Genomic DNA, 25,507 nt, shown 5'->3' with positions numbered 1-25,507 from the left:
GAAATTAGCTACTGCAAATTAATTTACTTATTTCAGAAGTAAATTATGTTCTCTTGCTTTCATCATTTGGAAAGTTTAATTCACTTATTGATTTTAATTTATAATATTTTTCAGTGTAAATTTTCTTTGTAATATAGCAACTATCTTTGGTTAATATGTTATTGGCACTGATTCATGTAATGAAATCCAAAGGAAATCCGAGTCCCTCTGAGGAGAAAGCATGCTTTTCTGTGCATTTGACAAACCTACTTCATTTGAGCAATTAGTTTTCTAAAGCAAAATTAGCCAGACACAGGCTGAAATTTATAAATGTATTACTTGAAATGCTAAGTATAATGATAAGAAGGTAAATCTATGAGAAAAATGGCTCATTGTTTTATACAATTTTAGTTTCTGTCCTTTTACAATGTTTAAAAGTGTAATCAATTGAGTTCATATGAGTGAGTGATCACTGGGTAGCTGTACAAATATGACTTTCAACAATTGGACTGATATAATTTCTTATTAATTATACTCAATATAATTTGCTCTGATTTGCTCTAGACTTAATACAAAATTGACTTTCATGCTCCTTTTGTATATGAATAATTGATGAATTTATTTATTTTTAAAATATATTTTATTGACTTTCTTACAGAGAGGAAGGGAGAGGGATAGGAAGTTAGAAACATCGATGGGAGAGAAACATCGATCAGCTGCTTCCTGCACATCCCCACTGGTGATGTGAGTGAAACAAAGGTACATGCTCTTGACCGGAATCGAACCCGGGACCCTTCAGTCTTTGTTAATTGAGTATAATTAATAAGAAATTATATCAGTCCAGTTGTTTCGTCTGATGAATTTATTTCTATAAATTTAGTTTCACTGATATCTCTTGATGTGATCACAAAAGTAAAGATTCCAGATGGTCCTTTCAATTGAAAAAATTTGTAAAAGGAATTTTTTAAGTTTTCTCAACTTTAAATGAACAACATGCAGATGAAGTTTTTAAGAGGCAGCTCAATACAAAATTCTGATTTTTTTTTTTGCATTACTCATACCTCTTTTATATAAAAATTGATTTGTAGTGAAAAATCACATTTGAAGACATAATTAAACCATAGTATTCAAACCAGAATAAACCTGAAACCAAATTACCAAACCATTGATTGTGGTGCAGGTATGCGATTAATTATACCAGAAAAAGAAAAAAGGGAAAAAAAGAATAGAACTAGCTCTAGACAGTTTGGCTCAGTGGATAAAGCATCGGCCTTTGGACTGAGGGGTCCTGGGTTTGGTTCTGGTTGGGGGCATATCCCCAGGTTGTGGGCTTAGTCCCCAATGGGAGGTATACAGGAAGTAGCTGATCACTGATTCTCTCTCATTGATGTTTCTATCTCTCCTTCTCCCTTCTTCTCTGAAATCAATAAAAATATATTAAAAAATAGGGCTAATCATTACTTAATACAGGGTGTCCTCCAAAAATGTATATACATACTTTGAATAATTAGAAAGGAAGTGCTTATTAAAATACATTCCATTTTCAAAATTGATTATCAGCTGTTAAAGTGTGTATACATTTTTGGGAAAACCCTGTTAAGACTGTTTAAAATATTTAACTTGTTAAAATGTTTAACAAACGTGAAACCTAAGAAATATTTTTATAAACTGGGGGAATAAAAAGGAGTATGTATGTCTGTATAAATATATGCTGAATATGTAGATTAACTAAATATCTTAAGAAAAATTGAAAACCTCTGAAATTAATAATATCAACTAAAATATTTTAAAATCCCAATTAAAAATCATAAATCTGCATCAAAATTATATTCTTTCTTAGGATAAACAAGCATACAGCCAAATTTAATACTTTGCTTTTAAGTTATCCTCAAAAATTTAGCTTCTTAAATATAAGAAATTCTAAATAAAATTCTAAATTCTAAATAATAAAAATATATGTTAGATTAGAATATATTAATTTGTAATATTAATATTACATTACTTTAACATCTCATCAAACCAATTCACAAAGAGACACTTACTCTTAGTCGTTAGGTCTTGTTTTGCACATTCTCCTTCTGCAATTGACACATCATCAATGGCAATGTCACCTTCTATGCCCGGGCCTCGAATACCTTCAAAAATGAGCTGCAAATATAAATGAAACAAACCTAAATGTAGAGTTTTAATTAATTTCTATTAAGAAATTTATGAGCAAAACTTAAGATTGTCAACATTCCAAACATCTTTTATACTCAATAGTCTTCAAAATTCTTACTTACCAAAACCAAAATATCTTAATAAAAAAACCATAATGAGATATGTCTTGCATAGTATAAGTTTTTTTGTGTGTGTGTGTGTGTGTTTTTAACAGCAAAATCTATGCATTGGTTTTAAAACAATGCTACACTTAGTTGAATGATATAATAAAACACATACTACAAACCCTATTACTTTATATTTTCTGGGGTAAGGAAAAATTTTTGTTTGAACAGTATTTCTCCGAAAAATATTCCCTCCAAATTCCTCTATGTAACACATAACACAAGTTTTATTTCTTTAGAAAAGTTTCAAGGAATGAGTCTGATCTGGCTTCTGTACAACAGTATTATATTTTTTTAAGCCCAGAGCAAGGTTTATCATATCTAGTAGCCGGCCTTTGGATTTCCGGAATCTAGAACAGTGGTTTGCACTGAGGCTTAATTCAGGTGTTGAAAGAATAGAGGAGTAAAATAACCTTTCTTTATTGCTAAATTCTTGATACAATGTCAATATAAGGACAATTAGAAAAATTATTATAGCAATTATTTTATTTATAGAAACATAACTCAAAAATTTCTCTACAACCTATTATTATTTTTTGTTTCCAGTAAAACCTTTTAATCTGTTTGATACTAAAAGATAACCTATGCATTTTGTGATTATTTTCCTAGAAAAAATTTCTACATGTCAAAATAAAATACCTGTTTTGGTCTTTCCAGAGAATAATTAGCTCAATAAAGAGTGTTTTTTATTTTAAAAATATAATTTATTGATTTTTACATTGATGAGAGAGAAACATTGGGGATGTGCCTGCAACCAAGTTATATGCCCTTGACAGAAATCAAACCTGGGACCTTTAAGTCCACAAGGGGACACTCTATCCACTGAGCCAAACCGGTTAGGCAAGTGGTTGGCAATCTGCGGCTTTCGAGCATATTACCATATTACTACGTGAGCCTGTTTGCCGTTCTGCTGACTAATGAGTTTGCCAATTACTGTGTAAGGCATTATCCTTACCCAGAAGTTTTGACTTCAGGTTAAAGACATTAGTACATTATTAAAATTTTTAAAGTGTTTTTCCTTAAGGCAGTGGTCAGCAAACTCATTAGTCAATAGAGTGGCAAACTGAGGCTTGAGAGCCACATGTGTCTGAGGAGCCGCAGTTTGCCACCCACTTGGGAGGCTTTCCCTGCCGACCTCCTGCCTGTCTCTCGCTTGAAGCCTGAGACAAGAAACCCGAAACCAAGCAGCTCCAAAAAGGCATATGGATCCTAGAAAGCAGCTCATCTATGAGTGTCCGTGTAAATAAAACCCTACTTACATTTGTTAAATAAATAAATGCCCATAGTATACTAGTAAACATTCAAGAACACTGAATATGGAAAATAAGTAATTTTAATGACTGCACAATATTCCACCTTAGGAATATTTTTTTAACCAGTACCTATGGTAATTGTAATAGCCAAACCAGCTAGGGTAACCATGTTTTAAAATATTTTGGATTGATGCCATTTATCTGGTAGAGAATCAATGTTAGAATATGTGGTTATTCTTATCCCCTTTATAGTTTTAGTTATGGAATGTTGAGTCTTCTCTCCTGAAAATAACAGCATAGACGAATGTTATCTTGAAGAAAGTCAAAGCTTAGGTTCATGTTGATATGAGTCTTATTTCATAAAATCAAGCATTTCCATTTGGCCATAAGACTAATACTTTATTGAATGTGAGTAAAGAGATGTCATCACAGATTTTTCTTTTATGTGGGTATTTTAAGGGGTCAAACTGAATTAAGTGTAGATTTCTGACTTACACTCAAATTTTAATTCCTGAATGAATACGAATGCATTATTCAAGAAAATTTTGTCTGTAAAGAGGAAAGTACTTGAGTCACCAAGACTTTTCATTTTTAAAAAAAGATGGAGAGGGAAAGGAAGGGCAGTATACCCTACTTACAGAGTAAAATGCCGGGTTCACAATTCAGTCATGGCAAAGATAAAGGGATATGCTTTGTGTGTAAAGTGAGATGCTGGTGAAAAGGATAGTAAGGGTAGGTTAGAAAGTTCTGCACCTGCTCACACAGAATGTAAACAGAAGCTGAGGTCAGAATTCTTTTACTGAGCCATTCCTTGGACTGTAAATGCCTTACCTCCTTGTCACCTCCATGACTGTCTCCTCCTCTGAACCAGAATGGTCTCCTTTCCTGGGCTCGCTGGATACATTCGTCTCTGAGTTCCCAACTTTAGCCTTCTCCCACTGAGCAAAGGGACCACTCACTGAGCCTCCACATCCCCAGGCCAGCATTCTCATCCCTTTTATGCTCTGAAAACTGCTCCGAGCTCAGCGCCTTCTCACTTCCTCCCCCCCAACCCCATCATCCCCAAAGAACAGCTTTCTTTACTGCAAATGCATATTTAACAGTCCGGCTATTATCAGGAGCTGAGCTCCTTACCTCCCAAACCTTAGCAGGTTATCTCTAAGGAATGATCTGGCAGGTTTGAATCCAAGCGGCCAGAGGCCTGGGAACAGCTGCTGGGGCGGCTGCCTCCTCCCTGCCTTTTCTCCAGCCTCATATGCCTGCACACAATTTTCCAAAGTCTTTTGGTAACTTGAAGGCTTTGTAGCATTGCTGGGTTAAATGATTAACATCTAAACATTTTAAAATCGCATACAATACTGAAACATTGATTGCTAGGCATGTTTTAATTTGCTCTTAGTTTTTATTACAGAAGGTCTCTTATACTTTGTTGAAGATATATTTTCTTGAAAGTAAAAGTACATTTAATGTGTGTTCATAAATGTTAATCTAAGAAATGCTGGTTGTTTACTTTTTGGTAATCATTGGAAAATTAAGATTTCTAAGAGTGAAGAATTCTAATACATTTTTAAAGAAAAAAGGAAAAAAAGGTCTACACAAGTTGCTGAAGGTATGACAGAAAGAAAGAATACTAGAGTAGAAATACTTCATGGAAGGTCTGAGGCATGGCTGTGCATTTTTGAAGGACATAGAAAGAAGGTTTGAGGGCTAATTTGAAAGTGTCAAATTTGTGAAGGTTGCATATATGATGAGAAGGAAAAGAGAAAAGTTGAAAGAAATAAAAAAGTTCTAAAGTTAATTATTTAAAGTTTAAACAAAGGCCAGACCACTAGCTAATTTATAGCCTGCCTGTAATTAAAAAGCCCTTATCTCCACCCTGACAAGGGCTGAAAGGGAGGGGGAGAGGGGAAAATAAAGAAAAAAAGTGGGGGTTGGGAGAAGGCAAGGGCCATTTTACTCTGAGCAAGAAAGCCTGAGGTTTCAGTATCCAAGCTTGGCAGGATAAGGTTGCTAGATACTTCTTAAGCTAAATCAGAATATTCAGCAGCAGAATTTTAAAATAGAAGCATAATGCCTCAGACTCCCATCCAGCCTGCTCTTCTGATTGGTTGGGGGTTGACATACCATGTTTCCCTGAAAACAAAACATCCTCCGAAAATAAGACCTACTTACAGGTTTCCTTCTGAGTGAAATATAAGGCATCCCCCCAAAAATTAGGCCCCCCTCGGCTCTGACTTCTCTAAATACAATCTTTCCAACATGATTGCTATGGATGAAACTGCAGTGATTATGGACCAATCATCTCAAACAATAATTGAACAGCGGGGTGCCTCCTTAGTGTACATTTCCTCCACTGCTTACCAAAGTGCATGTGTTTCCTGTATTTTGGCAATTCATCTGGATGGCACTAAAATCCCACCTTGAATCATTTCTAAGGGCAAGAAGGAAACGATTGAATGTGTTTTGGGCGTTTTTATTCTTGAAACTGAAAAAGCCTGGGCCACACAAGCAGTTATAAGGAAGTGGGTCGATTTAATGCTGCCACTTGTTATGCGAGGGAGCCAAAGAGGTCTGATAGTCTGGGATGCAGCCAGCACTCACCACGCTAAAGACATGAAGACATTTCTTCACGAAAGAAAAATAGATCAGATATTGATTCCCGCAGAAATGATTGCCTATCTCCAGACTCTTAATATTGCAATAAACAAGCCATTCAAAGACAATTTGTGTATGGAAATTAATGATTACATTGAAAATAGAATGGAGAGAAATCAACGTGGAAACTTTGTGAAATCTAAACTGCAAGAAGTTGTGACCTGGGTGAAGAATTCATGGGAGTAAATCACTGACAGTTGCATTGCAAATGCACTGCGAGCAGGCTACCTTGACAAGAAGTACTCATTTAAAGACAATGCTATTGCTAAACGTGAGAAATTTGGTCCACTGATTCTGAAAGAAATGGAGTCACAAGAAATTCACCAGGAAATTCAGGAATTGGATTGTTATGATGATGTTCCAGAAGATGATGACATGATTGTCATTGAATAAATGAGTAAATTCTTGATACTGTAGGATTCACAGTTTGTCTGGTTTGGGTTGACAACTACCGTACTACCGTACTACCGTACTGTATAAGGTAATAAATTTCCTTTATTTTCATTTAACAATAAATGTGTACCGTATTCTTCTTCATGGAAAAATAAGACATCCCCTGAGAATAAGACCTAGCGCAACTTTGGGAGCAAAAATTAACATAAGACACTGTCTTATTTTCAGGGAAACAGGGTAGGTACTTCATATGGGTCATATGTATAAATTTTCTTACTTTGCCTTTTCAAAAAAGGAGCATACTGTAATTACTCGATAAGTTAGCTTTTCACAATATAATAAAGGTCTCATATAAACTTATTCATATGAGAAGCCAATATTTTATGAGCAACTGGTTCTAGTAAAGTTCAAAGTAAAATTTGCATATGTATGCAAATGAGAACTAGTCAAAAGAATACTGTTTAGAAGTAAATTTAAGCTTAAGAGGAAGAGATTTAAAAATCTCTTCCACTACTATTTACAGAATAAATTAAAAGTTATTATTCAATCATTAAATCTCACCATTAATGATATATCATAAGTAAAAATAAAGTTACATTTACTTGTGATGTATGTATTGCAATATTGGCCAGCATATTTCTCTCCTACCAGTTTTTCTGGGAAGCAACCAACTTGGTTGCTCTGTTTGAAAGAAAATAAAATTCTTTAGAGTACCAATATTAAGGTGTAAAAGTAAAGACAGCAAGGATTAAGGTTCAGTAAAAATAAGAAGTTAAGCCAATAAATGGGAGATTATAACCTCAGGAAATTTAAAGTACTAAATTTGGCTGGAAATAGATCCTACTTTTTCCCACATTGTTAACGAATCAGAAAAATCAGGCAGGAGAAAAACCCTTTTATAGCAAGGGGCAGAACTAGAAAAATAAAAACCTTGCCCCTAGTGTAACTAATTCTTCCCTAGCAAATAACTAGCCAGGCAACTAAGAACCCCTAATCTACAATAAGCCCCCTAATCTTTTCCTCCCTAAAGATAACATCTAGGTCTCAGTTGTATTTCAGCTTGTCACTGGGTGCTGGAGCTATCCGGGCTCAGCCACCTGGAGTGCGGATGATTGAATAAATTTGTAATCCCTCACCATTCTGGCCTCAAGCATTCCTCCTTTGGCGACCGAACAAAAACCATGTATCTTTCCTCTTCTATAATTACAAAGGCATTTGATTTAATTGCCATGAAAAAGGAAGGAACAACATCTGCATACTTGTGGAGAAAATGTTGAAGTTTAGGTCTCCTAAAACAGGGTTCAGATTATGGAAACCCCATAAACAATATGGCTGATACTGAACATGATTTCATTGAAATAACAAATTTAAAATGTAATGTTTTCACTGTATGTCTATGCATTTCAGCAAACTTGGTATGCAAGAAATACTGCATAATCAGAAAAGCTAACACTTGTTCTGTAAATTCAAGTGGAAATTATATATATATATATATATATATATATATATATATATATATATGTGTGTGTGTGTGTGTGTGTGTGTGTGTGTGTGTGTGTGTGAATTTATGTATTATAATTATACCACACAAAATAATTGTGGTTCATGAGATGACAGTTTCTTACGTACATATAATGCTTTAAAACATACACATCGCTATAGATGTCAATACAGAGACAGATATAGATGATGCTGTTAAAGCTTGTATTCAAATATAATTTCTCAGTAAAAGAAAGAAGAGCTACATGCATCACTAATGAGTGAAATTAGAGGGGGGTTAAATAATACAATGCACCTTTGATACACTGACTTCAGCAGTAATGGTGCCTTCTGCGAATGTTCACAAGATTATTTCTTCCTGAGGAGAGAGACATGTCTTCTGGTCAATGTTGCTAAAGCAAATACAAAGTCTAAAAATGCAGTTTGAAAACTGACAGAATGCATTATTAATTAAATGTAAATTAACATTAATACTTTTATCTTTCTGTCTTTATCTGTGTCAACAAGTAATCAAACTAGCCTCAGTCATTACAAAGGAGATTTGAAGAGAAGCAGCATTGTAAATCAAGTGGGTAGCCTCAGCTCCCTTCCTGGGGAAGCTCTACGGATACCAAAGTGCCTACGTCCGAAGATCCTGCCAGTCCAACTCGCTACATAAATGTCAGTTAGTTCTCAAAGCTTCTAATCTGAAATAGTATCATGAGAGTTTAATTGTTGGCAAAGACAAAGAAATAGATGGCACTGTGAACTGGAATGGGAAAATGTTTTCAGTAGTTGGGTCTGTTTATATTGTTGCCATGAAATTTGGCGTAGAATGCCAGATATGTATCTACATGAGTTTGTGATGTCTACTTAGGAGGACAATATTTTCCAGATTAATATTATCTTTAGTTAGATAAATATAAAGTCAGCATGATATAATAAGAGTGCTGTTTTTAAAATCTCCTTAATGTTAATTATCAATGTGGTATAAGACAAATGGTCTCAAACCTATTTCCAAATCTTGACATTCGGATATAAGAATAGAAGATCTCCAGAATTACTTTCACTTATAACTAAGAAAATGAAAAGACAGCATTTTATGTCTCACAGTATCTCTAGAAAAGATTTAGAATATATAATGAAATGAGGTACTAAAATAATCTTACCTAATAATAGACAAACATGTAAATTGACCATACCTTCGCTATGACCACAGCCAACCAGAATGAGATGCAAATTAACCCAACAAAGGTAGCGGTTAATTTGCATACATAGGCTCCCAGTGGCCTGGGTTCTGGGAACATCCTTGGCACCCAGGTTACTCTGAGGTAGGCCTGGCCTGGGCCCTGAGCAGCCTGGGAAGGGCCTGAGCCAGGGGCTCCTGGGCAGGGCTGAGCCTCTGATTGGAGCCGAAGGGGCCCCTACCCAAGTCTAAAGCTTTGAACAGAGGCTTTAGGCCTGGGCTGGAGCAGAGCTGGCAATCAGGAGGAGCTGGGGGCCCCTGCCCAGGCCCTAAGGCTTTAGGCCTGGGCAGGGCCCAGCCTGCAATTGGTGTGAACTATAGAGGAAACACCTTTTTTGACCGCTCATTACGCCACTGGTAATATTCTTAGTAACGTGGGTAATGAGAATCTAAAAAGGTGATCTATGGTTTTCCCACCACACTCCTGGGGGGAAAACGAAGGTCTGCTGCTAGAGGGCTAAGAAATATCATATCCTGCCCTAGCCAGTTTGACTCAGTGGATAATGCCTCGGCCTGCGGACCGCAGGGTCTGTGTTTAATTCTGATCAAGGGCATACGCCTAAGTTGCAGGCTCCCCCCCCAGGCTGGGGCCCAAGTCAGGGCTCATGCAGGAGGCAACCAATCAAAGTGTTCTTCTCACTTTGATGTTTTTCTCTGTCTTTCCCTTTCTCTTCACATTCTCTAAAAATCAGTGGAAACATATTCTCAGGAGAGGATAAATAAATAATAAAGAAAGAAATATCATATCCTATGAAAGAGACATCTTGAAAATGCCTAAAAAAAGTTGTCATTTTTTCATGGTGAAGGGACTGGAGTCTGTGTTGATGAAAACACCTTGGTGGTTGTGGTGACTGACAGTGGCTGCAGCAGTGTGGTGATGGGGCTGGCACCTTCCCCTGATTAGGCTGGTCACCTCCCACATAGAGAGGCCAGACTGCAGCTTAGGCCTGCTCCCAACAGAGGGTGGGCCTAAGCCATCAGTATGACATCCCCTAAGGGCTCCCAGTATGTGAAAGGGGGCAGGCTGGACTGAGGAATCCACCCACCCAATGTACGATTTTCATGCACCAAGCCCCTAGTCTTACCTAATAATAGACAAACATGTAAATTTATCATACCTCTGTTATGCCCACAGCTAATTAGATTGAGTATACAAATTAGAAGACCAAAGATGATGGCTGCCCAGCTGCTCCAGGCATGGAATGGCCAATGGGGCAGGATGCGTGCTATGAGAGGGAGAGTGGGGGGTGAAGGATCTATAGGAGTGGAGTGCTGCAGGAAAGACAAGACTGTAGACTTTGGAGTCTTCAGCAAAGAACAAGAAGGCAGACTCTTGCTGGAGTGAAGGCCTGGGTTCCATGTACCAGAGAAAAATCGGTGCTGGAAGCCAAGGTAAGGAGGGCCTATTGACAAATCTCTTCATGCAATGGGCCTCTAGTGGTTAAATATTTTCCTTAGTGTATGTAAAATTCTAAGACTGACACTATATTAATTTTACTTTTATTGGAAAATTTGCCCTAATTATTCCCAATCCAGCAAAATATATTTTCATTACACACTTTGGTCATGCTAAATTAATTCTAGAAAAAGAGACACAGAAGAAATTTCACTATGACAAAACATCTGTTTGCCCTGAAATGGACTACAGAAAATTTTTCAGATAAGCAACTAATTGGACACACTCAAAGGACTTTGTAAGTGGTTATTTTTTTTTTTGTAGGGTTTATGGACCAAACTAATTTAAAGGCATGCAATTCCAAGAAAATAAAATAAGTGTTAGTGAATCAGAGGTTCAAAGTCACCCATATGTCATTTAGAATTCTAAGAGGTAAGAGATATCCTTTCCACTTGAATTAAAGACATCTTAGTATGCCACAAAGCATTTGCGTAATTTTAAAACTTCTCAAAACTTAATTTATATGGTGATATATTCTATACAATTGTTACCATGCTTTCCTGATAGACATTACATATTAAAACAAGCATTTTTAAAAAAAAGCTTGATAAGTTATAAACAATTTTTGAGTAAAAATACTTTGTCTATAAAAGCTCAAAGCAAGAAATCCAAAAATAAAACAAGAAGAAACACAAAGAATAGGATGATGTCTTTGTGCTTCATGTTTCCTTCAACAATCAAGATTTATAAAATAAAAGAAGTCCTTAGCCGATGGACCTAGGAATATATTAGGAAACGAAAGACATAGACATTTAAAAAGGATTTTATATATATTTATTTCCACTGGTAATTTAAATAGCTCAGAAATACATTGGTTCAAAATCTTTACCTTTTAATTTTCTTCCAGCCAAGATAGAGTGCCAGGAGGCAGATGTATCCTCCCACATGAAACAACCAAATATCTGAACAGGATTTATGAAATGATGATGCTCAGGACACAGACATCAGGTAACAAAGAACAGTGATTCCTGAGAGATGGAAATCAAACAGCCTTACTCCTGCACTAGAACAAATGTGGAACCTGGTCGAAAATCTGAATTGAGAAGATGGAGCTCAAGTCTACTGCACCTGAAAAGTGAGGTGGAGTACCAGCAAAGAAAGTGTTGCACAGAAAGAGGGATCTGCAGAGGGGCTCCCTCACATATTCAGAGAAGTACTGATCAGACATTAATATGAAAAAATACCCAAAGCTTGAAAACAACCAAAAGGATGCATTTAAGGTAGCAGTACCAGCTCACACAGCACTTGGAAAACTACATAATCCATGGGGCATTGTCTAGAGTACTCAGAAGACTTCACTCATTTTGAAAAATAATTAGCCCTTTAACCAAACACTGCTCTGGTCTTACCTAAGAAATCTTTTTTGTTTGTTTTCTTTTTTTTTCAATTACACTTTAAAGCTCATATTATTTTGTATGTCATAGTGGTTAGACAATCATACACTGAGTGACCAGATTATTATGATCTCTGAAAGCATAATAAACTGGCCACTCAGTATATATATTAGAGGTCTGGTGAATGAATTCATGCATGGATGGTGTCTGGCCACCCTGGCCAGGGGGAGGGGATATGGGCGGTTGGCTGGCCTGCCTACTGGTCAAACTCCTGGTCTAGGGGACAATTTGCATATTAGCCTTTTATTATATAGGATATACACTGAGAGGACAGATTATTATGGGTTCAGAGATCATAATAATCTGGCCACTCAGTGTATACTTTACAAAGTATTACCCTGACATTTCCAGTACCCACCTGGCACCATACATAGTTATTACATCATTATTGACTATATTTTCTATGCTGTATTTTACCTCCCTATGTCTATTCTGTAACTTCTAATATGTAATTCTTAATCCCTTCAACACCCCATCTTTCTTTATTTCTACGAGTGTGTTTTGTTAGTTTATGCATATTGTTCTTTAGATTCCACATATGAGTGAAATCATATTGTATTTGTCTTTCTCGATTGAATTATTTTCTTTAGTATACTACCTTCTAAGTCTATCCATGTTGTCACAAATGATAAGATTTCCTTTTTTTTTTTTTAATAGTCAAACAATATTCCATTATATGTATGTTCCACATCTTCTTTTCCATTCACCTATTAATGGGCACTTGGGCTTCCTCCATATTGTGGCTATTTTGAATAACACTGTAATAGCTATGGGGGTGCATACATTCTTTTGAGTTTGAGTTTCTTTGTATATATACCCAGAAGGAGAAACTCTGTGCTGCCTAACAAATCTTAAAAGCAAGGCCAACAATGATAAAACTATTTCCAAGGAACTGAACTACATCTCCAAACAAACTCAAAAATACTGCCTGGCCAGTGTTCTCAGTGGATTGAGTGTTGGTCCTTGCACCAAGAGGTTGCTGCTTGGATTCCTGGTCAGGATATATGCCTGGGTTGTTGGCTTAACCCCCACTAAAGGGTGTGCAGGATAGGATGTTCCTATCTTCTCACCCTTTCTCTCTAAAAAACCAATAAAAACATATGTGTTTTTTTTTAAAAAAAGAATAATTATGGAAATACAAAAGTTTCCAGTACCTATCAAGATAAAATGCACAGTGTATGACATCTCACCACACTATCAGGCATGCAAAGGAGCAGACATATAATGATTTGTAATTAGGAGAAAAAACAACAGCAATAAATCAAAACCAACCGAGAACTGACATAGATGTTAACATTAGCAGGCAGTAGCATTAGAACAATTATTATAATACCAGAGATCCAGTGATTGAAATTTGTGCATGGGGAGGGGGGTCCCCTCAGCCCATCCTGCACTCTCTTCAATTCAGGACCCCCTCAGGGGATGTCCGAATATGCCGATGATCATGGGGATCAAGTATACACCTGCAGTTGGACATCCCTCTCACAATTCTGGACTTCTAGCTCCTAATTGCCTGCCTCCCTGGTTGCCCCCAACTGCCCCCCCCTTCCTGCTGGCCTGGTCACCCCATGCAAACTGCTATTCAGTTGTTTGGTGGTCCCTCACTAACTCCCCTGCCAGCCTGGTTGTAGGCAGTCATCTTGTGAGGGCATGAGGGTCAATTTGCATATTACCTCTTTATTATATGGGGTGATTTCATGTGCTCAAAACATTAATCAGAGACATGGGAAATTTTTTTAAGACTCAAATTGAGTTTATAAAGATGAAAAGTACAATGGCTGAGATGAAATATACATTGAGTGGTATTAAGGGCAAATTAGACATTTCAAAAGAAATAACTAGTGAATGTGAAGACAATAAAAACTATCCAAAATGGAACATAAAGAGAAAAAAAAAAATCTCAGAATTTAAGAGCCTTATGAGCTGTGTGACATCTTTAAGGGGCCTTTTATATGTGTAATTAGAGTCTTCAAAGAAGAGCAGGAGGAGCAAAACATTTTAAAAAACTTTAGCCAGAAAATCCTTACATTTTATCAGAACTATAAATCTACAGATCCAAGAAGTTCAATGAGCCCAACCACATGAAAAATGAATAAAACTAAGCAAAAGCACATCATAGACAATTGTTCAAAACTAGTGATCAGAAGAAAATCTTAAAAAACAACTCAAGGAAAATCACTATTTATAGAAGATTGCACAGAGTGTCAGCAAACGTATTGTTGGAAACAATGCAAACAAAGGCTGCAGAATGGCATCCTTGAAGTTTCTAAAGAAAAAAACCAGAACACTATACTCAGAGGAAATGTCTTTCAAAAAATAAAGGTGCTACAGACATTGTCAAAAGTAAACAGGTGAAAAGAATTCATGGTTAGCAAATCCACACTACAATATATGTTAAATGAAGTCCTTTAGGCAAAATAATTTTTTTTTTTTTTTGTAGATCCAGATGAAAATATGGAACAAAAAGCACCAGAAATAATAACTACTTTGGGCACCAACTCTGCAAACCCAGTGAGATTTCTCACTTGGAATGAGAAAAGCTAATTAGGTAAAGTTCTCCAAGGTCTGACTCATGGTGAATAAAGCTTTACTCATTTGAAGATTCTTGAACATCTGCTTTGAACATTCTTGTAAATCTCTTTTTATGAATTTAATATGTAAATTTCAGAAGCTGTGAAAAACTTGTCATTTTTAGTGAATAGCAAAATGTTTTGCTCTGAATTTACACTGACCACATACTTCCTGGTAACAAAAGACTAACTCACATTTACTTATTTGTTTGTTTGTTTGTTTATTTATTTAATTGTGGCCACAAAGTTGGCATAGTTTCTTGGTCTTTTAAAAAAATCTTTATTGTTGAGAGTATTAGAGATGTCTTCCGTTTTTTCTCCCCATTACCCCCCTCTACCTGGTTCCCACCCACTCTAGGCCTTCACCATTATTGTCAGCATTATGATAAGCAAAATGAGCCAGTCAGAGAAAAACAAATATCACCTAATCTCACCTTCAGGTGGAATTGAGTAAACAAAATAAGCTGCTGAATAAAATAAAACCAGAGGGATGGGAACATGGAACAGACTGAGGAATCTCAGAGAGAAGTATGGGTGGGTAGGGTGGGCAGGAAGAGATTAACCAAATAATATACATATATGCTAACTCACATCTTAAAACCTCCCTTTTAATCAATAATTCTGGGAACAGGATGCAGTGAACTAACATTGGTCAACTCACAAAGAAAAGCAATTTCTTTCTATAATATTGCAATCTCAAACTTGGAGCTGGCACTAGACATATGAAAATATTCAACCTCACTGGCAATTAAGTAAATGCAAATCAAAACTATGAGATACCACCTCACACCTGTTAGAGTGACCATTACCAACAAGACAAGCCAAACTATTTTTAATGGGAAAAATGATAGAATAAAATAATTATTTTTGCAAATCATATAATAATTTAATATCTGCCTATAGGCCATTCTATTAATTCTGAATAATGAATAATTTAATTTAGATAGTAGTCTTCCCTAATTTCTTTGCCATTTATGCAAATTTCTTGAGTGGACACTCTCTCTAATGACCAGTCCATTGAACTCAACTTGCTTATTTGGATACTATTGTCTTAAACTCTGTGGGTACCAAACTTTTTTGGATCTCCTTTCTTTCAACTCTTAAAAAATACTATAGGATCAAACTCCTCTTCCATAGTTCATGTTAATGATTGGTTAGTGTTTGGCATACTTCCATCCTTTAATCACTGTTCTCATAGGTCCACTTTTCCTAGGGACTATCAACCACTCCCAGAGCTTCAGGTAGCACATACAACCTGGAACCTCACAAACATGTATGTTCCCAGTGCTTCAGATAAACATGTCCAGCAACCTCCTGCACATACTTAAAAGGATTTTCCATGGTTATTTTATACTAACACTAGAGGCCCAGTGCATAAAATTTGTATATTCGGGGAAGAGTTCCTCACCCCAGCCTGCCCCTTCTCACAGTCTGGGAGCCCTCAGGGGATGTCTTACTGATGGCTTAGCTCCTCTGTAGGAGGCGACCAGCTGATCAGAGGAAGGGGGCACCTCTAGCATCTCCCAGCTGCTGCCACTGCAGGACACAGCAGCCACCAACGTGTTTTCATCAACACAGACTCCAGTCCTTTTACCATGAAAATATGACAACTTTATCATTATCAAGATGTCTCTTCATAGGATATGATATTTTCTTCTTTATTATTTTTTTATCCTCTCCTTAGAAAATGTTTTCATTGATTTTTAGAGTGTGGAAGAGAAAAGGAAAGACAGAAATATCAAAGTGAGAAGAACACTCATGCCTCCTGCATGAGCCCTGACCTGGGCCCCGGCCAGGGAGGAGACTGCAATTTAGGTACATGCCCTTGATCACAATCGAACACAGACCCTGCGGTAAGCAGGCTGAGGCTCTATCCACTGAGCCAAACCACCTAGAGCAGGATGTGACATTTCTTAGCCCCTCAAGCAGCAGACCTTCGTTTTTTTGTTTTTGTTTTTTTTCTCCAGGAGTGAGGTGGAAAAACCTTAGATCACCTTCTTGGATTCTTATTACCTAAGTTACCAAGAGCACTGTGAGTGGTATACAGAGAGCTTAGCCAATGAGCTGTAAGAAAAGGTGTTTCCTCCATAGCAGAGGCACAACTGCTGGCGCGCTGTCTCCCAGTCAGGGCAGGCCTTCCAGTGTGTTGTGTCTCTGCTCCAGGCCCATCTGCACACTCAGTCTCCTCCTGAGCTAGTTGTAACTGTTATGGCATCCTAGCTAATTTGCATATTACTTCTCTCTTTATGTATATATCCAAGGTAGACGTAGCCATGTTTCTCTGAAGTGTGTTTTTTTTCCTCTTTTTATTATTTAAGGTAATGTGTAATACAAGCATTTCCCAAAACCCCCTTGTTAGAAAGTTCTTAGTCATGGCTACTCCCCAAATTTCCAACCTAAAAATGTTCTGCTATTTTTTTATACTTATATATAATCTTAATGTTATCCACTTTTCTTTAAACCACTTCCCTAGTTGTTCCCTTCAGCATCTTTTTTTTGTGTGTTCTACCTGGTTTGCCAGCTTACTTTTACCTCCTTGAATCAATCTTCTATCTAACAATATGAGTGATATAGCATGTCATGCCCTAAGTAAAATCATTCAATGCTTCCCCATTGCCCAAGCTCCTTAGATTCCTTAACCTCTTATCACATTAGTCTTTGATTCATTTTTGGAGACCAAGTTCCAAAAAAACACATCTCTGTTTCTCTGGCATATGACCTTGATGTCTTTGTTCACTCTGAAATCTGCTGCAATCTTAATGCTAGCCCTTTCTCTGCTTTGCAATCTGTCTCTCCAGTTCATACTGTCAGCTTTTTTTGACTCTTCCTTATCATCTTTTTGGTGAGGTGTGCTCTTGGAAGCTTTTGCATGTTTCTGTTACTTCAATTATACATCATGTGATATACGTGTTTAGATGCATTTTTATTTCTATGATTCTGAGGTAAACAATAATTTTAAATCTTCATGCCTAGCAATGTTCTTGGCACACAGTAGTGGAGTAATCTATTGAAATGTTTTCAATGATAAATGATTGTCCTGATGGTGCTCAATAAAATTTATTATATTAATTTCTATGGCAATAAGAAATTATCCTGGAAAAACACACACACAATAATATAACTATTCTATTAAATAAATTACTTTATATAAATATATATATATTTTTTTATTTAATAATTTTGTGTTGGGAAGGCAGTCATGTGGGAAGCAAAAATATGACTAGAAGAATGAACTTTTAGAAAGAAGGATCTTTGATTCCAATAGAGGTATGCATGTTTTAATATTAAGGTTTCTTTTATTATCAATAATACTTTGGTGTTCTGTTTCCCCAGTTTAATTTGGTTTAATGACATATTGCCAGAGATTCAATTTTCACAGTTGTATTCTCTTCCATAGAAACAAAATTATTCCCAGGGTCTATGATTTCAATAGCTATTATGTGTTTGTAGATATTCAGCTAGTCTTACTCATTATTCTTTATCAATGTGAACAACTGGATGCATTTTTATCATCCTGGTTTGATTTAGATGTGCAATTTCCAAATAAAAGCCATTCGTGTTTTATAGATTATATGACAAGAAAAGAACATTCCACACACAAAAAAGCGTAATTGGAGCTGTCAGATTTGTCATATCCTTACTGTATATGCCATGGAATGCATCAAAGAATCACCAATAGTAAAAAACTTAATCTGAGTATATATAATATACATATATAGTTATATAATATTATTGAAATTACAATATTTTCTTCACTGAAACGGTTTCCTGAAATATTGTTTCTAGCTATCATGACCATTGCTATAGTCATTAAAATTTCATTATATATTTGCAGCTAACTCTCAATTTAATCTAAGCCTTATTTATTTTCTATATAAAAACAAATAAAAATAACATTAAATTTCTCTGACTTTGTGATAAATAACTGAAATGACAATACTTTATAGAGATACATTTTGCTAAAGTATATACAATTGCATCATATAAGATACAGATAGCTTAATTGAGAATTGATTATACAGCTTTCATTATTATAAGAGCCTATTTTATTTATCTTCAGGGAACAAAATACACAAGTGGAATTTTTTTAGAAATAGATTACATTTACTCCAGGCAAATTGTTTGATAGACTATTATTCAAACATACTCCTTCACAGATGTTAATCAATAAAGGAAAAGGGCATTTCCTCTTTATAAAACAGCTTTTACAACTAAAGAAAACCTTAATCATCTGATTTTGGGGGTAATAATATCAAATAATTTCTGAATATCAATATTCTAATGCTTTAACCCTATGTTTATGTGCCACAAGCAATCTATCTGCAGAAATGACTGTTTTCTCACCTGAAACGAAGTAATTGGATATATATTGACATGAGCCTCATTCCATCGTTGTCCTTTATTCCCACTTGAAGACCATAGTGGATTCTCCATTGTTGTCTGCCCTTTCAAACGTAGATAAACATTCAAAACACCTAAAAATAACAATGACATTTTATTTTATATATTTGTTTTTGCTCCAAATGTGTTTCTTCTTGATCAAATGCTTTAAAAATAAAATTTTGCGGAACATCCTAGTGTCTCCTCCTCTCTTCCACTCTCATTTCCAATCTCGCTCCTATAGGCATGTGTGTCAGGCCTCCAAAGATGACAGTACCCAAATCCCTAGGACCTGTGAATGTTACTTTATCTGACATTGCAGGTTTTGCAGGTGTGATTAAGTCAAGGATCTTGGATGGGAAGATTATTTTAGACCATCTGGTGGGTCCTAAGAGTAATCACATATATCTTGTAGGATGGAGGCAGAAGGAGATGTGATGCAAAGGAGAAGGTCACGTGAAAGGAGGAGAAGGTGCTCTGCAGCTTCATCTGAAGATGGAGAAGGATCCACAGCTGAGCACAGCAGCGTCTAGAAGTTAGAGAGGGCAAGGAAACCCATCCTTCCTGCAGCCTTTAGAAGGAACCAGCCCTGTGAACACTCTGATTTTAGCCCATCAGACTCATTTTAGATTTCTGTCCTCTGGAACTGTAAGATAACAAATTTGTGTTCTTTTCAGCCACAGAGTTTGGGGTAACGTATGTGTTTCAATAGCAATAGGAATAGAATAGCAATGTAGTCATGTACTGACTTGACTAACTTACCTGAAGTCTGACTGTAATCCTGTCTAATATTACCAGTTAGCAACTCTTTTTAAGTTTACTTTATCCAAGTCCCATTTTTCTTCTAAAAGATATTTGAAATAAAAAAAAAAAATAGCTTTGCCTCATGATTTGATATACTTCTTTTAACAGTGTCATGTCCTGCCGAAGCTGGTTTGGCTCAGTGGTAGAGCGTCGGTCTGCGGAATTAAGGGTTCCAGGTTTGATTCCAATCAAGGGCATGTACATTGGTTGCGGGCACATCCCCGGCGGGGAGTGTGCAAGAGGCAGCTGGTCGATGATTGTTTCTCTCTCATTGATGTTTCTAGCTCTCTATCTCTCTCCCTTCCTCCTCTCTGTGAAATATCAATAAAATATATTAAAAAAAAACAACAGTGTCATGTCCTGCTCATAGTAATAACAGTAATGATTATGATATATGTGTTGAATACTTGAGGTAAAAAATTAATCCTCTCAACATTCCTATGATGTTCTTACTATTACCTCCATTAAAGAGCATTACTCCAGGGCATCCTTCTAACTACTATGAAAGAGCCTTCTGATTTCCTTCATTTGCCAGGGATATTTATGAGGTCTCTTTAATATGGCTTAAGCTTCAATATTCCCTAATGCTCTTCGTAAGGACTCCTTGACCTCCCCATCTCTGTCCTGTTGTCAACTCCATAAGCTGCTATGCTGTAAGCATTGGCCTTTTCCTAACTTAATACAAGAACAGACTAGACTTCTGGCAAAGACTCATGGGGAACCCCATATAAACTTCTTGAGTCAACTCTGCAAATCTCCCTTCTTTCTGTTAATCAGACTCACTGATTCTAACTACTTCAGCTGCCGAGCACTTTGATCTCTGCCTCCTGGACACAATGGAGTCTCCACATTCTGCTCAAATTTCAGGTCCCTGTGCCAGGCACAGGGAACTGTTCTCAGGCAGAGAACTGGACTCCTGTAGAGATCTCCTCATTCCCATTATTTTGTACATCTCAGTCGTACCCTGCTTCTTTTCTAAGAAAATGTTTTTTGAAAACAGGTACTTAGTAGATTTCCCCCATTTTCGTGGTTGTTTAAGACAGTAGAACCTGTCTGGAAAAAGTTACTACTGTGTGGCTTCAGAGGCCCTAATTTTGATAACTTTTGTATTACTACTTATATGTTTATAGACATCTTCCTTAGTATATGTATTTGTTCATATAAATATTGCATATAAATAGTGAAAAGCAGAACATATAATATAAAAGTCACCATTAAATTGATAATTTAGAGGTAGCCTCCTTAATATTTTTATGTGTATTCCTTCAGTTATTTTTAAATGTGTGTATTTTACAGTTATATGGTATACAATAGTTTATCTTTTAGATTTTAATGCACTTTTGTATAATTGTTCTTACAGAATATCACACATTCATATTATACACATATACAGAAATATGATTACCCATTTTTGAAACGACAACAAAAAGTGCATTCTTCACATCATAGCTGCCACTTACTAACTAGGTGACCTTCACTTAGTCACTTAATCTTTCATCTCAGTTTTCTTTTCAGGTAAGTGATGGTGATAATCATAATCAACACAAGTGTCTTATAAGAATTAAACTGAGTTAAAGTATGTAATAATTATTGCTCATTCATAATCTTCATGATGTCTTAATATTAGCTATCAAGATATTAAATGACATTTCTCTCTATTGATGCAATATATTATATTAATACATTTCTTAATATTGAATGATGACTATTACAGAAATACATTTTATTAGGTAATGAACTGCCACTCTCTTATCATAGTTGATTCAAGTTGCTAGTATTCTATTTGGGAATAATGCATGCATATCTATAAAAATAAAAGTATAATATGCTAAATAGACCAGATGTCCTTCTGGACAACCTTCCGGACAAAGCTGAGACTGCGAGTGCCAAGGCAAGCTGCCTAGGCTGAAAGGGCTGAGCCCCTGGCATGAATTTTGTGCATCACGCCTCTAGTCTATATATATATAAACCTAAGCAACTGTTACAACCGAATGACCAGAATGATTGGAATGACAGGTTGACCAGTGACTCTGATGTGCACTGACCACCAGAAGGTAGACACTCAATGTAGGAGGTGCCCCATGGTGGTCAGTGCGCTCCCACAGCCAACCTGCTGTGGCTGGCCAACCATTTGTGGTCCTTCCCCTTGGCCAGCAGGCCCCAATTGGCCCACCTCTCACTCACTGTGGTGGTGGCACAGCAGCAAGGGAAGGAGAGGGGAGACAAGGAACCACACAGTGGTGGGGCACCAATGTTAACATTGGCTTCTGATCTCCGTTCCTTCTGCTCCTGGCCCAGCAACCATTGCCTCCTCTCCTGACCCCTCTGGAGCCTTTGGGTACCGGTCTGGAATAAGGAACTGGGGATATGTGGTGGTGGACGTGGCCCCTTTCCTGGGAGGGTCAAGGGCAGGATCCCTCCTTGGGGCCAGTGGCCAACCTCATGCACTCTGTTCCTCCCCCGATTGCTAGCCAGGGCTAGGGACTCTAGCCGTGCATGAATTCATGCTCTGGGGCCTCAAGTTCATAAATAAGTCTCCACTGTACTTTTTGTTTTGTCTTTCTATGTTACATGTTCACTTTTTGCCTCAGAATCTATTATTTTCTATCATTTTTTCCCTTTAATGTAAAAAATAATTTTTGGCTTATCTTCCATAGTACTGATTTTATTTTCCACAGTGTGGATTCTATTCTTTTGTCTCTAATTTATTTGGTTATTATATTATTTATGATGTTGTCTTTTTTCTGATTTCATCAAGCTCCCCTTTATTTTAGTCATTTGTCCAGTTTTTTCTTCTCTTCAGTCTATTTTTATATTATTCTTATCTTTTATTGTTTCATAAAGTTAACATTCATGTGTATTTTATTGAAAATATAAAGCATGTTCTATACAAATTTTCCTTTCACCTGAACAGTTAGTATGCCTTTTTCTTTTCCTTTATAAAATTAAATTTATTGGGGTGACATCAGTTCAGTATGCCTTTTTCAACATGTTTGCTTCCTTTACTATGGGCATATTAACCTTGTTTTGCATGTGGATTTTTTTAAATCCTCATCCAAGGATATATTCACTGAATTTAGAGAGAGGAGAGGAAAGAAAGAGAGAGATAAGAGAGAAATGTTGATCTATTGACTCTGCTTTTCACCCCAACTGGGGACTGAAACTGCAACCTATACATATGTGCCATGACTGGGAATTGAACCCATGACCTTTTGGTGTATGGGACAACACTCCAACCAACTGAGCCACGTTGATATGAGCTGAACTGTGGAATTACATTAGACCCTTACATTCTCTCTCTTTTACTCTCACTCTCATTTTCTTTTGCTTTATTTGTAAAGTAATGCTAAGTAGTCCTGTGGCATTTTTAAAAAATTACTCTTGGAACTTCTTTTTTATACACAAAATAAGTTAGATTTTGTTAGCTCTCCTCTAAGATCTAAAGCTGTAGGGCAAGTTAACTAAGGTTTCACTATTACTTCTATTCAAAAATCTGAGAGTAGTAGAAAAGCATTTATGCCTTTTGGCCCTTTAAGAGTTGAAATTCCTGGTATTTTCCCACTGTGTGGGTGAGTCATTGTGGCAGGGAACAGATTTCTGACACCATCTCTCTTCCCCTTTTTAGGAACTAAGTGTGGCTCAATTTTTCTTGCTTGTTGGTGCTGGTGCCTTGTGCATTAAAAAGGCAACCATGTGCCAAAAGGAAAAGCCACTGTAGAACTTATTTCTGGATAATGTAATTGCATTCTATTTTTGGAAATTAATCCATAACAGGGAGGAATTACAATAAAATCAAACTCAAATAAATAAAAAAAATGTGTTAAACTCTAAATAAAGTAATACTTTTTTATTGAACATATGTGCCATCAATGTGTTAGCATATTCTTTTCAGAAATTATTTGGAGAAATAGCCTATGCATTAAAAAGGAGAATTCCTCTATTCTATGGCCTCTGTCTCTTACAGTCTAGGTTGGATAAATGGAAACTGACTGGTTTAGACTGTGATATTCTCTACAGATTTCTCCTTAGCACTTTACTGCTTTCCAGAAGGGACATATTAGTTATCTTTTTTTTTCTTTTCTTTTTGGGGTTATTTCTTAAACATAATGCCTTATCTTCTCTACCTAGTATAAGTCCTATAATAGCTTGCATTTAATGAATGAAAGATGACCTCTCTAAACTATTAATGTAATACAAGTTGTTCCATATAAAAATCACCAATAGCTACTTTAACAAATGCGAGGTGCTAATGTAAATTGATATCAGTGAATTACTATTTTATGGAAGTTTTATTTCTCTTAGGTAGAATGAACTGTTGTTTTGATTGAAGTGACAAAAAAAATACTGTCATCAAATCAACACATGGAAATTTTTGTTAGTATTAATAAAATAATAATGTTTAGACCCATTAGTTGTAATTAAACTAAAAATATAATATGTATTATGTATTCCAGAATATACTTTAAAAATAAATACATGTTTTAATAAAAGTTTCAATGAAACATATTAACATATAATTTATCATTATACCCATAATATTAGATTATTATATCAATATTGAATATGTTTTTTCCTGAAAACTATGCTTTTCCTGTGAGCATGTATACATTTTTAAATTAACATTTTATTTTTATATAAGCAATGTAACTCAAAGTTTAATTATTTCCACTTATATTTATTAAATATATGCTATATAAAATATTTGTCCTAGGTCTAAAGAAGTCAGGTCTGAATTACCCCAGATGTTGAATTAGTTTTTAAATAAATTAAATTAACCATATTCAATTGTGTTCAGATTTTATTTTAAAAGGCAGGTATTCCATCAAATAAAACACTGGAACTGGTAAGTGAATTCAGTAAAGTAGCAGTAAATATCCAAAATCAGCTGCATTTTTATTTTATTTTTTTAACTAGAGGCGGTGTCCTTCAGCCCAGTCTGCATCCTCTCCAATCTGGGACCTCTAGGGGGATGTCCAAATGTCAGCTTAGGCCAGATCCTATAACCAGTAGTCCTAAATCCCTCTCACAATCTGGGACTGTTGGCTCCTAACTGCTTTTGCCTGCCAGCCTGATTACCCCCAACTGCCTTTACATGCCTGTCAGATCGCCTACAATTGCCCTCCCCTGTCGGACTGCTACCCCAAAACTGCCCTCCCCTACAGGCTCAGTTGCCCCAAACTTCCCTCTCTACTGGCCTGTTTAACCCCAACTTCCCTCACCTGTTGACCTGATCGCCCACAAATGCCATCCCCTGCCAGCCATCTTGTGGTGGCCATCTTGTGATGACATGGAGGCAGCCATCTAGTGATAACACAAGGATGAGATGCCACAGAGGCTTCTATTAGTATAGATATATTTTTATTGAATTCAGAGAGAAATGGAGAGGGAGAGAAAGGCAAAAACATCAATGATAAAAGAGAATCATTGATTGGCTGCCTCCTGCATGCCCTCTACTGGGGATTAAGCCTGCAACCTAAGCATGCACCCTTGACTGGAATCAAATCCAAGACCATTCAATCCACAGACCAATGCTCTATCCACTGAGCCAAACCAGCTAGGATTCAGTTGCATTTT

At 36.3% G+C, this 25,507-nt stretch overlaps 1 protein-coding gene across 2 annotated transcripts in view; it reads right to left on the bottom strand.

The window, feature by feature from the left end:
• The window catches only part of MDGA2 (MAM domain containing glycosylphosphatidylinositol anchor 2), an 865,112-nt gene that overhangs the window by 3,447 nt on the left and 836,158 nt on the right, over positions 1-25,507 (bottom strand). For both annotated transcript variants that reach the window (XM_084885031.1, XM_084885032.1), the window contains exons 15-16: positions 19,094-19,224; positions 2,022-2,127 (exon numbers count right to left, since the gene is read on the bottom strand). In XM_084885031.1, the coding sequence (XP_084741157.1) occupies positions 2,022-2,127; positions 19,094-19,224 (237 nt within the window). The remainder of the gene's footprint in view (positions 1-2,021; positions 2,128-19,093; positions 19,225-25,507) is intronic.

This window comes from Pipistrellus hanaki (assembly GCF_964339955.1).
Source record: "Pipistrellus hanaki genome assembly, chromosome: 1".
NCBI lineage: Eukaryota > Metazoa > Chordata > Mammalia > Chiroptera > Vespertilionidae > Pipistrellus > Pipistrellus hanaki.
This window is presented reverse-complemented; position numbering and strand designations above follow the sequence as displayed.